At 35.4% G+C, this 18495-nt stretch overlaps 1 protein-coding gene across 1 annotated transcript in view; it reads left to right on the top strand.

The window, feature by feature from the left end:
* ATRNL1 (attractin like 1) overlaps positions 1 to 18495 on the top strand; it is a 794045-nt gene that overhangs the window by 356619 nt on the left and 418931 nt on the right. The window contains exon 25 of the mRNA XM_032878996.1: positions 16209 to 16270. Coding sequence (XP_032734887.1) covers positions 16209 to 16270 — 62 coding nt within the window. The remainder of the gene's footprint in view (positions 1 to 16208; positions 16271 to 18495) is intronic.

Raw genomic sequence — 18495 nt, 5'->3', positions numbered from 1 at the left:
TTGATGACAGGGTATGTACCTATTTGTGTTGATTTTGAGGGGGTTGTCTCTGCTTCCTGGATTTTGATACTTGTTCCCTTTGCCATATTAGGGAAATTCTCATTATAATTTGCTTCAATATACCTTCTCCCCCCACTTCTTCTTTTGGGATCCCGATTATTCTAATATTGTTTCATCTTATGGTATCACTTATCTCTCGAATTCTCCCCTCGTGTTCCAGTAGTTGTTTGTATCTCTTTTGCTCATCTTCTTTATTCTCCATCATTTGGTCTTCTATATCACTAATACTCTCTTCTGCCTCATTTATCCTAGCAGTAAGAGCCTCCATATTTGATTGCACCTCCTTAATAGCTTTTTTAAATTTCAGCTTGGTTAGATTTTAGTTCTTTTATTTCTCCAGAAATGGATTTTAGTTATCCAGAAAGGGTTTCTCTAATATCTTTCATGCCTTTCTTTAGCCCAGCTAGCACCTTGGTAATTGTCACTCTGAACTCTAGTTTTGATATATTACTAATGTCCATATTGATTAGTTCCCTAGCTGTTGGTACTGTCTCTTGTTCTTTTTATTGTGGTGAGTTTTTCTGCCTTGTCATTTTATCCAGATAAGAATATATGAATGAGAGAGTAAAATTCTAAAAGGGTGGCAAACCGCATAAAAATATACGCAAACCAAATCAGAAGAGACCCGACAATGGGGGTATGTGTATACACACACACACACACACACACACACACACACACTGGTGAATGGAACAGAGACACCCACTTGATTTTTGGTGTATTCTGGTCTCTTAGAAGAAACTACTTCTCAAAATTTTAAGGAAAGAAAAAGTTATACACACACACACACACACACATACATACACACAGATAAGGGTAAACACGATGAAGGGTTGGACTATGATTGAAAAGATGAAAATTTAAAAAGATTCTAAAAAAGGAATTTAGAAGTTAAGTTGGTTGGAAAAAGAAGAAAAAATTGTGATCAGGCTCGAGCTAGATTTAGGGTGTATTTTAATCAATTAGAAGAAATTGAATCCCCCAAATTTTAAAGAATAAAAAGTATATGTATACAAAAAATAAGGTTAAATACAATGAAGAGGTAAAATATGACTATAATAATGAAAATTTAAAAAGATATTTTAAAAAGCTATCAATAAGATACAATAGTTTATAAACCTTAAAAGAGGAAAGAGGGAAAGTTAATAAATAGAATAAGAAAAAATAAAATTAAAAAAATTTAACTTTGTAAGACTAAAGAATCATGGAAAAAAGCCATGAATTCTATGTGTTGCTTTCCTCTAGCTCTGCAGCTCTGCAGTTCTTGTTGATTTGTTGATTTGTGAATTTGGTCTTGGGTGGATGTTCTTGCTGATCTTCTGGGGGAGGGACTTGTTGCTGTAATTCTCACAGGGTGTAATTTGCCCAGGGTGGAATTGCACCACCCTTGCCAGGGGCCAGGCTAAGTAATCAGCTTGGGTTCGCTCTCCACAGCTTTTGTTCCCTGAACAATTTCTGTAGATCTTTGGAGGATGGGAATGAAAATGGTGGCCTCCCAGTCTCTGGCCTGGAGGAGCTGAGAGCTCAGGGCCCCACTCCTCTGTGCACCATCAGAGAAAAGCAGCCAATTCCTCCCCTGTCCCTGGTCTCCGGCTGCACTCCAAGCTTACCCGACCTGGGACCGAGCGTTTCTATCTCTGGGACACAGCCCCGTTTGGAGTCTCCAAACCCAGCAGATTCCTGCCACATGCTCCTGCTCTGCTCCTCCTGGAGGAGGAAGGAGGAAGTCTCTCCAGATCTGCCACTTGTGGGGTCCCTGCTTGAAGAGCAGTGGCTCAAGTGTGCCTTTGATCACAGCTTAAGGTAACCCCGAGCTGAGCGCTCACTCCTCAGCTCTATCTCTGTAGTCAGTTTCCTCGCTCCGATACCTGCGAGCTCTGCGATACTCAGACGCCCCCATCCTTCTGTGACCCCATGGGACCTGGGACCATACTGTCCCCTTGAGGGCTCTGCCCCTGCTTAGCCTCTGGAGTGATGTCCCTCAGTGGAGCAGATTTCTAAAAGTTCTGATTTTGTGCTCCGTTGCTCCACTCCTTGCCAGGAGATGGCCGCTCCCACGCAGTCTGTCTTCCTGTTGCTTCAGATTCATTTCTCTGCACCTTCCAGAAAGTGGTTAATTTTCTGTTCCTAGAATTGCTGCTCTTCTTCTCTTCTATCTCCTGTTGAGTTTGTAGGTGTTCAGAATGGTTTGATAACTATCTAGCTGAACTCCTGGGACCTAATGCTATTTCAATCTCCTACTCCTTCACCATCCTGCTTCCTCCACTCACCTTGTTGCCAGTCTTAAAAGGAAAGCATTCCATTCTTCACCATTAATTATTATGTTAGCTAAAGGTTTTCCAAGAAGTTCTTTGAGAAGTTTTCTTCTATATTATTTTACTGATAATTTTTTAATCAATAATTGGTGTTGAATTGTTTCAAATATGTTTCTGTATCTTGCGGAATAGTTTTCTGGTAATTCACTCTTAGTCTTTAGGCTTGGTAAATTGCAGTGATTAACTTTGAATGTTGAACCAGTTCTGCATTTCTGGGATAAATCACAGTTGGTATTGATTTATTATCCTTTTTATATATTGCTGGATTCAATTTGCTAATATTTATTGAGATCTTATTCTGCTTCTATATTAATGAAAGATATTTGTGTCTATATATTTTTTTTTTTTCTTATAATGCCTTTGTCTGATTTTTTCCTCAGAATAGTTCTGGTCTCACAAAATAAGTGTTAATGAAAGTGTTATTTCCTTTTCTGTGTTCTAAAATAGGGTGTGTAGATGGGGTACTACTTAAATATTGAGAATTCTCCAACGAACTCATATGCCTATAGTTGATTATTTTGTTGTTTTGGTTGTGTTCTTTCAAGGTTTTAAATTAAAAATCTAATGTGCTTAATAGCTACTTAGGTTACCTATTTTTTCCTTAAGAGAGCTATATTATGTTGCGTATTGCAGTGAAGTTTTCCATTTCACCAAGGATATTGAATTTATGGGAATTCGTTTGTTTGAAAAATTACCTTATTATCCTTTTCATTTCTGTAGGTCTATAGTAATGTCCCCTCTTTCATCCCTGATATTGGTAATTTGTGACTTCTTTTACTTGATTTGACTAGAGACTTATGAACTTTGTTGATCTTTTAACAGAATCAGCTTCTAGAAATCTATATTTCTAGATATATAAATATATATATTTATCATATATAATATTCCTCTATCTGATGAAAGGTGTCTTAAAAGCATGTATAGAGGCTCCTGGGTGTTCAGTGGGTTAAGGCCTCTGCCTTCGGCTCAGGTCATAATCCCAGGGTCATGGGATCAAGCCCTGCATTGGGCTCTCTGCTCAGTGGGGAGCCTGCTTCCCTCCCTCTCTCTCTGTCTGCCTCTCTGCCTGCTTGTGATCTCTGTGTGTCAGATAAATAAATAAAATCTTAAAAAAAAAAAGCATGTATAGACATCTGTATGAACTCATGGTTAGCTTAATACAGAAAAAAATGATTATATGTGTAGAAATATTTATAGATATGTGTACATCCACAGGTTAGTAAACACACATATATTTCCTTGTTCTGTGAGCTCTGAAGGCCTAGAAACAATAACAACATAGTATCAGGAAGCAAGCCTACTGCCTAGGATTTGGTTTCTAATACCATTCTCCTGTAAAGAAACTACTTGGAAGAAATGTTTGATTCAAGGACTAGGGTAGCAAATTCTCAAAATGATCTTGGAGTATTTTATAGTGCCAGAAAATAAGGAAGTGTTAAAACAAATAACAAAAGACAATTATGGGAATATTTCAAAAGGATACAAGAATCAAATGAAAGAACTCCCAATGGCCAAAGCTGGAACAGTTTCAGCAAAATGAAGGTAATATTGGATCATACTGTAAAGTATAAAATAGGCATACATGATACCATACTGATATAAATAAATCAATCAATGGACAAATTTCACATGTTTCCAAATATATGTAAATAACATGTGTCAAAGAAGGTAGCCTGTTAATTTCCCACTTCTTAAATGTGCATGAGAACACGTTCTAAAGAGTGCAATATGGAAAAGTATTAAAAAGAGTAATTTTACAGGAGAAACCAAACCCTTGACAAACACTGTCTCAGCCAGGTCAACAATGTTAACAGCAGCGGAAATAAGTCACATTGATGGTCTGTACCTTTAGTATGAAGTGATAAAAATTGCACTTTAATTTCTTTGGTCTTCCTTTAAAAACTCCGTAACCTCAGCCTAATCATAAGAAAAACACTTCACAAATGCTGCTTGATGTACATTCCACCAAATACCTTACTATTACTCCTCAAAACTGTGAAAATAATATAAAACAAAGTCTGAAAAATTGTCATAGCCAAGAGGACCTAAAGAGACATAATGACTACATGTTATTTGTTATCCTGGATGGAATCCAGGAATAAAAATAGGATATCTGAATACATTTTGAACTTTGGTTAATAAGGACGATATTTGTCAGGAGAGTATAGAATTGTGGAAAGGGGAATTACAGAAATATTTTTCAGTTTTAAAAAGAACATTTTGTCATCTGGGTGAGGAGTGACCAGAGCGTTCTGAGATGAAGACAGGGAAAACATTTCTGTTTCTGCATTAAACCAGGGGGAAAGTTATGAGGAAGGTGAGGCAATTATTTGCTCTAAAAAGAATTAAACCCATTAATTTTTTTAAACAATGTTCAGGAATGTATAATCAGAAATTTGTGTAGTATTTATTCAGAATTGGCTGGTATGTTCATTTCACATGTTTATATCCAGAAATAGGCCTTATTCTTTTAAAAATCATTTCTTTTCCATTTAGCTCTATATTTTGAAATATTTTTTATCAGGAATGATACAGATTATTACATTAATAAACATCATGTTAATGATCTATAGGAATTTTATGCTTATCTGGAATAGATTATCATGGTTGATTTTATCCAGTAATAGCTAACTTAAGCTCCAGTTTGCTTTTATTTATTTAAAAAAATTGGATATATAAAACCACAAGATCTTGAATTGCTTGGTTGAAACATAGCGTGTCTTTGACATATCAATAATTGACTAACTTCCATTATGTAAGTATGCTTTTCTGTCATCATTTTGAAAGACTGTGATCTAAACAATGGTTTGAAGAACTTCTCCTTTACTTTCAGTTTGTTAAACGAATTTGATGATTTCAGCACATCCCTTTATATTTTCATTTTTGTTTATCTCATATTATAGCGGAGTTTATTTATGGCAGGCTGACATTTTGCACAAACACACTAATTTGTCCTCCAAATTAACATTTTTTTTCTCTCTTAACAAATTCTGACATTTTGTGGTAAATATCAAGCTATTAATTTACTTCTCTATCCAAAGATATGGAGATTTCTTCATCAAATCATAAACTCAAAATGTTGATCATTTTGATTATTAATTATTATTAATTAATGAAAATGTAGCATATCTTAAATTCAGGTTTTAGATTTTAGACATGTTTTCAATATGAATTTGCATATAAGATCAAATGGTTAAAATATATTATCAACATCACTGTTGTTACAGTTTTGGCTAACTCAGTTTTTTAGCATGTCAGTTGTTTGGGGGCTTTTTAAAAACTTGGAGAGAATTAGGATATTATGAAATTTTACCATTTTACCATAATTGGTCTCTTGATCTTGATTAATTTTCTTTGAATAATTATGGGATAACCTGAATAATATCATTATAGGAAAAGGAATTTCAGTTGTGCATTTATGCTGGCTAAAGTTTAAAACTAACTTTCAATGCACCTTGAGTGAACTTCTCATATTTTTCATGGGCAAGACCACAGAACCAAAATGGAACATATTGATTTTCTGTAAAGGGCCATGTTCTAGCAATGGCATCAGCCAATAGAAATCTTTCCAATTAGATCCTAACAGATTTTAGAGTCAAAAATATTCTATATCCTTAGGAGATATACTCTCAGGGACACTACAAAGTTACAGTGTTGTTATTGGTATTGATTTGAGTCACTGTTTTCTAAATAAAATTGTATAAATGATCACTTTTTAAAAGCAGTCTTGTTTTTTCGTTGGCTTAAAAAATAATATTTCAGGTAATGCCACCTATTTTAGATAAGATTGCAGTCTGATGCAATTCACCTACTGAAAGAAATTTCTAGAAGCCAATAGGTTTAAAAATGTTTATTGTTGAAATTAAGAAGGTGAGGTGAAAATACATATTAAGAAATCATTTCTGATACCCTGATTTCAAAATATTATAGCTAAAATTGTAAATGGTAGACCTTATAAAATTTTTCTATGACTAAAAATAAATAAAAACATTTTTTATAAAAGAAGCACATATTTTCTATCTTTTGAGCTGTATAAAAACATCAGTTTTATAAGGAAAAATAATATATTATGATCTGTAATAAGCAGATAGTTATAGTCTATATGATTACTGATTTATGAAAGAAATTCAAATATTTAAAAATTCAAAAATATTTTTCAGAATAACATCTATACCTACTTCCTCTCATGGCACTTAAGGATGTATGGTGTCCTAAGAATACTCTCATGCTAAATTTTGTTATTCACTATATTCATTTATTTCGCAAACTTTTAGTAAATGCTTACTATGTACCAAGTGCTGTTCTAGGTATTATAACAGTGCTATAAACAATATGAATAAGGCTACTGTTCTCCTGGAGCTTACATTTTAGTGAAGAAAGACATTTTAACTAATGATCAACTAATAAAATAAGGTAGTTTCAGGCTAAAGTATAAAAGAAATAGGTTCATATAAAAATACAGAATAAGGGAGACAGCACCTACTTCAGAGAGTGTTTTAGAGAAGTGTGTAATTTAAGGTGAGATCTGGATAAGAATGAGCCAGCCAGCCATGTGAAGACCAGTGCTCAATCTCACTTAAAATGGTTCTCCTCTGTATATTCTTATTCCTTTTCTTGTTGGCCTCCAGTTTCCTTGGAAAAGGCCTAGAGCTGCTGGATTCTGATCTAAATTGAGAAAAAATGAGGACAGCCAGATACCTTAAACATGATGTTATGTTTCATATTTCTCTGCTACCCCTACATTTCCTCCTGTCTCTTCTCAGCACTTTGACATAGTTTTAGACACGAAGGAGTGATTTCTTGTTTTACATATATTAATATAGAAAATATAATACTTTAAAAAATTATAGTTAACACACAATGTTGCCAAAAAATAGGATACTTTAATATTTCTTTTCCCATTAACACTTACCAAGTTCTAACACACTATATAATTTTTATTATGACCTTTTTTGTCTGCTGGCTTCACCACCACCACCACCATTAGGAATTTTTATGTTATTTTTCACTGATAAATTTAAGAACTTGATATGATATTCAGAATGTAGTAGATATGAAGTGAAATTTTTTTAAAAGATTTATTTATTTGACAGAGATCACAAGTAGGCAGAGAGGCAGGCAGAGAGAGAGGGGGAAGCAGAGAGCCTGATGTGGGGCTCGATCCCAGGACCCTGAGACCATGACCTGAGCCAAAGGCAGAGGCTTAACCCGCTGAGCCACCGAGGCGCCCTGAAGTGAAATTATTTGATGGGTGAATAAGTTGGCACCATATATGAGGGAATTTGCTTGAATTAGTGAATTAGTGTCTCCTGGGCCTTGTTTACCAGTGATACCAATTCATCCTTGGATTTGCCTTCCATTTCTAGAATCAGTGCAATCTGATTAGTAATCCTGTGGCTGAGAATGAACTGTCTGACATAGTATTTTCCAGGGCTTTCTCCTGTGGAACTTCCTACAGATAATCTCAAGTGGAGAAACATTTTGAAAGATTTTCACACTTGTAGTGCTGACTTTCCTTTTGAACAAACAAAATGCAATGCTTTTTAACTTGAGGCTCAAGCATCCAGATGATATGCTGAGTACAGAGATTGCTTATGCCAAGTCTGCTTTTAATCTTGAGTACATTTGTGCTAAGAGATTAGTTACTTTGGGCATTACTTGCTTCTATTTTTAAGGCAGTTTGTATTTCAGATACAGTTTCTGACAGAGACCTCCCCCATCAGTTTTTACCCCATCATCATGCTCCTTAGTGTGAAAGGTATTCTCTGTAACAAAAGTAGGTTGAAGTCTGTAAACAGTACTTTACTTCATGTTCAAGCATTACATTGCAACTTAATTTGTGAAGAACTGCAGCTGGCACTGTGACAAATTAGAAAATGTATTAATTTGGAAAGTCTATGTGTCTCATCACCCCATGGGAGTGGAATCCCAGATTATTCTCTACATATAAACTGGAGTCAAAATATCATTCATATCACTAATGAAAACTTTCATTTTTTTCTTTAATTATATTAATAGGTAGAGTTAGGTAATACAGTTGAAGTTTTAAAATGTTTTAGTGCTTTAGTTCATGGTTATAGCTGGCAGAACTTCATTTTAAATACTACTTTATTCAGATATTCTTTGAGAAAAAGTAGGAAATTGTGAATGTTTTCATATGTATCAGTGTTTTACTTACTTGTCTCGAAGTATGATTTTTGTTCCAAAGTACTTAGCTATGTGGACCCAGAAAGGACAAGATCTGTTTCTAACATACTCTCATGGATAGTCACCTGCGGAGAAAATTCATTTGTATTTTTTCGATTTAAAAAGACATTTTTTTCTTAAATCTTTTAAGACATTTTCACCTGTAACCAATCTCCTACAGCAGTTATCTTGCTTCACTCTCTGTATAAGTGATCTGTAATTCTTCAAATGCTTAGAAGCTTTTTGGAAATGAATGTCACTATATTTAAGCCATCATGTATATGCCAAAAATTAAACCATCTTCTCAACTGACTATAATTCTTTATTTTATATAAGAGATACTGATATTTCTTATTTAGAATGCCATTTAAGTTCCTGAGTGTTATTTCTTTGCACTGAAAGCTGGGATTATTCTAAGTCTCATCTCTTTTGTTTTCCTTTATTTGTGGATTATGTCTTCCTCTACCTTGTGTCCAATGTCTGAAAGTTTTTGTTTTCATATACTTTGTATTGTTTTCTAGTTGTTTAAGGGAGGAGATATCTCTCATCCCTAAAAGTCTATTTGTCCTGGAAGTGGAAATTCAATTCCATGTTTTTGGATCATTTTCATAAAAAATTATTAAAGGAAAAAGAGATTTTGATACTTTAATGGTTAAATTTCAGCTGTCTGGGAAAATTCACTTATGTTGACCAACTCCTCTATACATGATATAAAAGTATAATCCTATTCATTATATTATACCTACTATATGCCAGGTATTGTGCCAAGGATTTTTATTAATTCAGTTTATCTTTCCTCTACCATTATGAAGTAGGTATTTTATTACTACTTTTCACATATGGGAGAACTGAGACACAGACAATCTAGATAGTTTTCCAGAATATTTACACTTACTAAATGAAAAGGTGATTTCAAAATCAGAAATTCTCTATTCAGATACTGCATTATTGACTAATATACTATGTAGCACTTCCTGAAGAACTGTGTTACAGTATAATCTCTACGTTAGCAGAAATGTAGAACAACTTTAGCTTATTGGCCAGTTTCATCTCTGAAAATTCATTTCTTTATTAACATGAAATTATAAAACAAGATGACATATTTTACTTTTTGAGTAGAGTATAACAAAAAAATTATATGCATACATATAGCTTCTTTAGACAAAAATATATGGGAAAGAACAATCCTCTGTTTCCTTGATAGAGTAGAAATTTACTATTATCTTTTGGCTTATAAGCAATTATTAGTTGTATTAATAGGCAGTGTGATCATTATTAAATGAAGAAACTCATTTACATGTTTTAGTTAGGTACATTTAATATGTTACAGGATTACATGTGAAACTTAACATACATTATTGAAGTAATTATGTAATAGGTTTTTTTTTAATTTTTTTAATAAACATATAGTGTATTATTAGCCTCCAGGGTATGGGTTTGAATTGCCAGGTTTACACACTTCAGAGCACTCACCATAGCACATTCCCTCCCCAATGTCCATAACCTACCACCCTCTCCCGACCCCCCTCCCCCCAGGAACCCTCAATTTGTTTTGTGAGATTAAGAGTCTCTTATGGTTTGTCTCCCTCCCGATCCCATCCTGTTTCATTTATTCTTTTCCTACCCCCCAGACCCCCCACTTTGCATCTCCACTTCCTCATATCAGGGAGATCATATGATAGTTGTCTTTCTCCAACTGACTTATTTCACTAAGCATAGTACCCTCTATTAGTTCCATCCACGTTGTCACAAATGGCAAGATTTTATTTCTTTTGATGGCTGCATAGTATTCCATTGTATATATATATATATCATATCTTCTTTATCCATTCATCTGTTGATGGACATCTAGGTTCTTTCCATAGTTTGGCTATTGTGGAAAATGCTGCTATAAACATTCGGGTGCATGTGCCCCTTCAGATCACTATGTTTGTATCTTTAGGGTAAATACCCAGTAGTGCAATTGCTGGGTCATAGGGTAGCTCTATTTTCAACTTTCTGAGGAACCTCCATACTGTTTTCCAGAGTGGCTGCACCAGCTTGCATTCCCACCAACAGTGTAGGAGGGTTCCCCTTTCTCCGCATCCTCGCCAGCATCTGTCATTTCCTGACTTGTTAATTTTAGCCATTCTGACTGGTGTGAGGTGCTATCTCATTGTAGTTTTGATTTGTATTTCTCTGATGCCGAGTGATGTGGAGCATTTTTTCATGTGTCTGTTGGCTACCTGGATGTCTTCTTTGCAGAAATGTCTGTTCATGTCCTCTGCCCATTTCTTGATTGGATTATTTGTTCTTTGGGTGTTGAGTTTGATAAGCTCTTTATAGATTTTGGATACTAGCCCTTTATCTGATATGTCGTTTGCAGATATCTTCTCCCATTCTGTCAATTGTCTTTTGGATTTGTTAACTGTTTCCTTTGCTGTGCAAAAGCTTTTGATCTTGATGAAATCCCAATAGTTCATTTTTGCCCTTGCTTCCCTTGCCTTTGGCGATGTTCCTAGGAAGAAATTACTGTGGCTGAGTTCGAAGAGGTTGCTGCCTCTGTTCTCCTCAAGGATTTTGATGGATTCCTGTCTCACATTGAGGTCCTTCATCCATTTTGAGTCTGTTTTCGTCTGTGGTGTAAGGAAATGGTCCAGTTTCATTTTTCTGCATGTGGCTGTCCAATTTTCCCAACACCATTTATTGAAGAGGCTGTCTTTTTTCCATTGGACATTCTTTCCTGCTTTGTCAAAGATTAGTTGACCATAGAGTTGAGGGTCTATTTCTGGGCTCTCTATTCTGTTCCATTGATCTATGTATCTGTTTTTGTACCAATACCATACTGTCTTGATGATGACAGCTTTGTAATAGAGCTTGAAGTCCAGAATTCTGATGCCACCAACTTTGGCTTTCTTTTTCAATATTCCTTTGTCTATTCGAGGTCTTTTCTGGTTCCATATAAATTTTAGGATTATTTGTTCCATTTCTTTGAAAAAAATGGATGGGATTTTGATAGGGATTATATTAAATGTGTAGATTGCTAATACAATTACACATTATATTAAATGTGTAGATAGACATATTCACAATATTTGTTGTTCTAATCCAGGAGCATGGAACATTTTTCCATTTCTTTGTGTCTTCCTCAAATTCTTTCATGAGTACTTTATAGGTTTCTGAGTATAGATTCTTTGCCTTTTTGGTTATGTTTATTCCTAGGTATCATATGGTTTTGGGTTCTCTTTCTTCTGTCTTGTTGTTGGTGTAAAGAAATGCAACTGATTTCTGTGCATTGATTTTATATCCTGACACTTTAATGAATTCCTGTACAAGTTCTAGCAGTTTTGGAGTGGAGTCTTTGGGTTTTCCACATAGAGTATCATATCATCTGCAAAGAGTGATAATTTGACTTCTTCTTTGCCAATTTGGATGCTTTTAATTTCTTTTTGTTGTCTGATTGTGGAGGCTAAGACTTCTAGTACTATGTTGAATAGTAGTGGTGATAATGGACTCCCCTGCCGTGTTCCTGACCTTAGCGGAAAAGCTTCCAGTTTTTCTCCATTGAGAATGATATTTGCGGTGGGTTTTTCATAGATGGCTTTGATAATATTGAGGTATGTGCCCTCTATCCCTACACTTTGAAGTGTTTTGATCAGGAAGGGATGCTGTACTTTGTCAGCATCTATTGAGAGTATCATATGGTTCCTGTTCTTTCTTTTATTAATGTATTGTATCACATTGATTTGCGGATGTTGAACCAACCTTGCAGCCCTGGAATAAATCCCACTTGGTCGTGGTGAATAATCCTTTTAATGTACTGTTGGATCCTATTGGCTAGTATTTTGGTGAGAATTTTCACATCTGTGTTCATCAAGGATACTGTTCTGTAATTCTCTTTTTGATAGGATCCTTGTCCGGTTTTGGGATCAAGGTGATGCTGGCCTCCTAAAATGAGTTTGGAAGTTTTCCTTCCATTTCTTTTTTGAACAGTTTCAGAAGAATAAGAATTAATTCTTCTTTAAATGTTTGGTAGAATTCCCCTAGGAAGTTGTCTGACCCTGGGCTTTTATTTGTTTGGAGATTTTTGATGACTGTTTCAATCTCCTTACTGATAATGGGTCTTTTTCTTCCTGGTTCAGTTGTGGCAGTTTATATGTCTTTAGGAATTCATCCATTTCTTCCAGATTGTCAAATTTGTTGGCGTAGAGTTGCTCATAGTATGTTCTTATAATTGTTTATATTTCTTTGGTGTTGGTTGTGATCTCTCCTCTTTCATTTATGATTTTATTTGGGTCCTTTCTCTTTTCTTTTTGATAATTTTTGCCAGTGGTTTATCGATCTCATTAATTCTTTCAAAGAACCAGCTCCTAGTTTCATTGATTTGTTCTATTGTTTTTGTTTTTTGTTTTTTTTTTTGGTTGGTTTGTTTGTTTTTTGGTTTCTATTTCATTGATTTCTGCTCTGATATTTATGATTTCTCTTCTCCTGCTGGCTTTAGGCTTTCTTTGTTGTTCTTTCTCCAGCTCCTTTAAGTGTAGGGTTAGGTGTTGTATTTGAGAAATACAGGTATTTGAGAAAGTATAGGGTTAGGTGTTGTTCCTTGAGAAAGACTTATATCACTATATATTTTCCTCTCAGGACTGCCTTTGCTGTGTCCCACAGATTTTGAACCATTGTGTTTTCATTATCATTTGTATCCATGAATTTTTTCAATTCTTCAGTTTCCGGTTGACCCATTTATTCTTTAGAAGGATGCTGTTTAGTCTCCATGTATTTGGGTTCTTTCCAACTTTCCTCTTGTGATTGAGTTCTAGCTTCAGAGCATTGTGGTCTGAAAATATGCAGGGAATGATCCCAATCTTTTGATACCGGTTGAGACCTGATTTATAACCCAGGATGTGATCTATTCTGGAGAATGTTTCCATGTGCACTAGAGAAGAATATGTATTCTGTTGCTTTGGGATGGAATGTTCTGAATATATCTGTGATGTCCATCTGGTCCAGTGTGTCATTTAAGGCCTTTATTTCCTTGTTGATCTTTTGCTTGGATGATCTGTCCATTTCAGTGAGGGGAGGTGTTAAAGTCCCCTACTATTATTGTATTATTGTCAATTTGTTTCTTTGATTTTGTTATTAACTGGTTTATAAAGTTGGTTTCTCCCACGTTAGGGGCATAGATACTTAAAATTGTTAGATCTTCTTGTTGGACAGACCCTTTGAATATGATATAGTGTCCTTCCTCATCTCTTATTATAGTCTTTGGCTTAAAATCTAATTGATCTTATAAAAGGATTGCCACTCCTGCTTTCTTCTGATGTCCATTAGCATGGTAAATTGTTTTCCACTCCCTCAGTTTAAATCTGGAGGTGTCTTCGGGTCTAAAATGAGTTTCTTGTAGGCAGCATATTGATGGGTTTTGTTTTTTTATTCATTCTGATACCTGTGTCTTTGATTGGGGCATTTAGCCCATTAACATTCAGGGTAACTATTGAGAGATATGAATTTAGTGCCATTGTATTGCCTGTAAGGTGACTGTTACTGTTATATTGTCTCTGTTCCTTTCTGGTCTACTACTTTCAGGGTCTCTCTTTGCTTAGAGGACCCCTTTCAATATTTTTTTTGTGGTGAGTTTTTCCGCCTTGTCATTTTTTCCAGATATATATGAAGGAGCAAATAAAATACTAAAAGGGTGGCAAAGACCCCAGGAAAATGTGCTTTAACCAAATCAGAAGAGACCTCAAATCAGAAGTTCAGAAAAAAAATTTTAAAAAAGAAAACAAAGAAAAATATAAAAAAGAATATCTCTATCTATCTATATACACACACACACACACACACACACACACACATGCACATATTAGACTGGTGACTATAACAGGGTCACCCACTTAATTTTCGGAGTATTTTGGTCTTTTAGAGGAAACTACCTCCCAAAATTTTAAGGAATGATAAACATATATAAGGGTAAATACAATGAAGGGATGGAATATGACTATAAAGATGAAAAAGAAAATAAATTTTTTAAATTTCTAAAAAAGGAGTTGATAATGTTGGTTGGGAGAATAAAGAAAAAGAAAGTGGAGAGAATTTGCTCAGGTTGGAGACTAGAACAAGCCCGAAGCTAGATTTAGGGTATATTTTGATTTATTAGAAGATTCTGTACCCCAAATTTTTTAGAAGAAAGAACCCTATGTTTATACAAAAAATAAAGTTAGATACAATGAAGGATAAAATATGAGAATAATAATGAAGTTTCAAAAAAGATTATTATTATTTTTTTTAATGGTATTGTTAAGATAAACTAGTTAAAAAACGTTAAAATAAGAAAGGGTAAAAGTTTTTAAAAAATTTAGCACAGAAAAAAAATAAAATAACAAAAATTAATTAACTGCAAGACTAAAGAATTATGGGGAGAAAGCCATGAATTCCATGGTTTGCTTTCTCCTCCTCTGGAATTCCTCTGTTTGCCTTGGTAAGTGAAGTTGGTCTTGGCTGGATTTCTTGTTGATCTTCTGTGGGAGGGGCCGGTTGCAGTGATTCTCAAGTGTCTTTGCCCGAGGCGGAATTGCACCGACCTTACTAGGGGCTGGTCTAAGTAATCGGGTCGGGTTCGCTTACAGGAGCTTTTGTTCCCTGAACGCTTTCCGTAGAGTTCTGGAGGATGGGAATGAAAATGGCGGCCTCCCAGTCTCCAGCCTGGAGGAGCCGAGAGCCTGGGGCCCCATTCCTCAGTGCCCCCTCAGAGAAAAGTGTTCAATCACTCCCATCTCCCTGGCCTCCGGCCACGCTCCGAGCTCACCCAGCCTGTGACCAAGTGTCTCTATCTCTGGCATGCAACTCTGCCTGGAGTTTCCAAACCCCACTGTTCCCTGAGCTCTTCCAGGATGTTTCTCCCTGGATCTTGTGGGGATCCCACTCACAGAGCAGTTGCTTGTGCCACGGATTACAGTTCAAGGTAACCCCGAGTTGAGAGCTCCCTCCTCGGCCCTGTCTCTGTAGCCGGCTTCTCCGTTCTGATACCTGTGAGCTCTGTGACACTCAGACACCCCCAATCCTTCTGTGACCCTGCGGGACCTGGGGCCACTCTGACCTCGTGTAAGCTTCACCCCGGTTTAGCCTCTGGAGCGATGTCCCTCAGTGGAGCAGACTTAAAAGTCCTGATTTTGTGCTCTGTTGCTCTGCCGCTTGGCAGGGGCCGGCCCCTCCCCCTGCAGTCAATCTTCCTGTTGCTTTGGATTCACTTCTCCGCCAGCCCTATCTTTCAGAAAGTGGTTGATTTTCTGTTTCTAGAATTGTTGCTCTTCTCTTCGATCTCCTGTTGGATTTGTAGGTGTTCGCAGTGGTTTGATAAGCTATCTAGCTGATCTCCTGCTACCTGATGTCATCTCAGCCAGCTAGTTCTCCGCCATCTTGACTCCTCCAGCTGTAATAGTTTTTTAAAATCATTTATGTAATAGCATATTTAAAAGTCATCATTGTTGGTTGTTAACTTTACTAGGTGTTCTAGATGAAGCTTTGATTTCAGCATACATGATTTATAATATAGTGATCCAAATCTTTTTATGATTTCCAAATCTTGTTTTACAAATGCCATGAAACATCACCACAGATATTGGGAAAGAACATATATTGAGTTTCAAACTTTCTTTTATTTTGATTTTTCAGATTGCATTCTCACAACACAATACAATCATGGATCTTGTGCAGTTTTTTGTCACCTTCTTCAGGTAATTTGCTTTTATTGACTTTGAATTTATTAAACCTATATTCTGATGATGTTCTGTCAACCTGTTAGGGAATTTATCAAATCTCTAACCCTAAAATATAATAATGTGTCTTGAATGGTTTTATATGCTTAAATATATACCAAAGAGCTGAAATATACTTGTCAAGTATACTTGAAATATACTTGTCAAGATTATTTTGCTATTGTACTATTTAATTGATAATGGAGTCAGTGGAAAGAAGATAATAACTTTATGTTCCTGTTGCATAGGTCATTAAGGCCTGCTTTATTTAATGAAATTAGCAGTATATTTACTATATTGATTAGGTATAGCATTAAATCAGTTCAGTTGTTTGTTAGGATATTATCACATTTAGCACACTATACTCAAAATCTGTAGGGAATGTATTTATTGTTCTCAGTGAACTTCTCGTCTGGAAATGCTAAATATGACTTTGAGTAGATCATCATTCCCTAGAACACTATTATCTGAGGTATCTGAGGTAAGTTAATAAGAAAGTTTCTGTAATTAACAACTCTGGAAAATAGGGCTCTTTTAGTTTGCTTACAACTAACATTACTTCTACTCCTGATGTTACAAGTTTTTTTTTCCCCTTAGAGTTTTTAATGTGCTAATTTGCAATGTATCTTTCTAAAAGAGAAGGTAGAGTTTGTAGCGTTTCTCAAAACATGAAAACTCTTTCAGGGAACATCTATTATTTCCATGGGATGTAAATAAAGAAACATTGAATTGGGCGAGGCAGTGAGTCAGTGATAGGATATCTTATTATGGCATCTTAGATCATCTGGATAGGAAGAGAGGTTATTTTTGTTAATATGATTATTGTATGTGCAGGTTGTGCTGGCCCACTGGGTGCCTTCATGCAGATTAGAAAATTTGTGTCCTCCTTTTGGCAGATATAGCCCTATATCATGGCACACAGCTTTACAGAGTGCAGTATGAATTTTAGCCTCCATTCACCAAGTTGGCTGGGTTGGTTTATACTAAGTAAAGAAACCCGTACAGCTCAATCCTTGACATAGATGATATGCCAAGCACTTTGTAAACACCAGTGTAACCATTGTTGGTTATCTTGTCCAGATATCCATACAATACTTAAATTTCTAATACCGTCCCCACAGGGGTCAGCAAACATTTTCTGTAAAGGGCCAAATATTTCAGGATTTGTGGGCTATACCATCTCTGTTGCATGTATGCAAACCTGCTGCTATAGTATTAGAGCAGATAGAGCCAATAAGGAAACAAATGGGAGTGGCTCTATTCCAATAAAACTTTATTACAAAAACAGCTGGTGGGCTGAGTTCTGCCTGTAGACATAATTTGCCCAACCCCTCATCTAGCTTATGCCCGAATGCCTTTAATGGCGAAATCGCACCATCTCCTGAGATAGCATTTTCTATCTTCAGATAACTAATTGTTCTTTATAATTGAGATGAAATCTGTCTCCCCATAACACCACTTCTCATTCATCCATATGGTCCAACACAGAGCAAGTCTCATCTCTCATCTCCATTTATAGCCCTTCAGTTTTCTAAACTCTTTTTTCCAATTTACATATTCCCTGTCTCTTTATCCTCTTCTGTTGTTGAAGCCTTTGTCACTTTGGTCACTTTACTCTGAAAACAGTCCTGTTTGTCTCTGTCCCTTTAAAAGTTGTGATTTCCAGAATTTAATGCTATAAACACATTTATCACTAATGTGTGCATACTTTAAATTTGTCCCTTAAAAATGAAAAGAGGAAATATCTTAAATATACTTAATGTTTTATGACTTTGTTCTTCTGAGTATAAATGGATTTTAGGGCTATTTATCAGGGACTAGTATGTTTTTGGAAAGTATTAGAAGTTATAATCGAACAACCATTATTAAAGCATCAAAATAAAACTGGTTTTTGATGCAGAAAAGTGTGGATGGAAATATACTGAAAAGTTCAACTCTGTATAAAAATTCACAAAGTTGAATATATATGTAAATTATTAAATGTTTAGGGTTTTATTTTAAGCTTTTGAATTTGTATGCATATTTAAGTTCAATAGCTTTTTTTATTAAGTAAAAGCTAGTGTTAATGTGTACCATGTCTTAGAGATGATCCTATTTATTATGTTGTCATCATGGACAAAGTGAAATAAAATATTCTACCTGTTGTGTGAGATAAAATATATTTGATGTGCTTTTTTGTCATTTAAATTTCTTTCAGTAGTGAA

Source organism: Lontra canadensis, unplaced genomic scaffold (genome assembly GCF_010015895.1).
Source record: "Lontra canadensis isolate GAN:19392208 unplaced genomic scaffold, GSC_riverotter_1.0 scaffold3, whole genome shotgun sequence".
Classification (NCBI taxonomy): domain Eukaryota; kingdom Metazoa; phylum Chordata; class Mammalia; order Carnivora; family Mustelidae; genus Lontra; species Lontra canadensis.
Note: the sequence above shows the minus strand (reverse complement) of the source record. Positions and strands in the feature narration are given on the sequence as shown.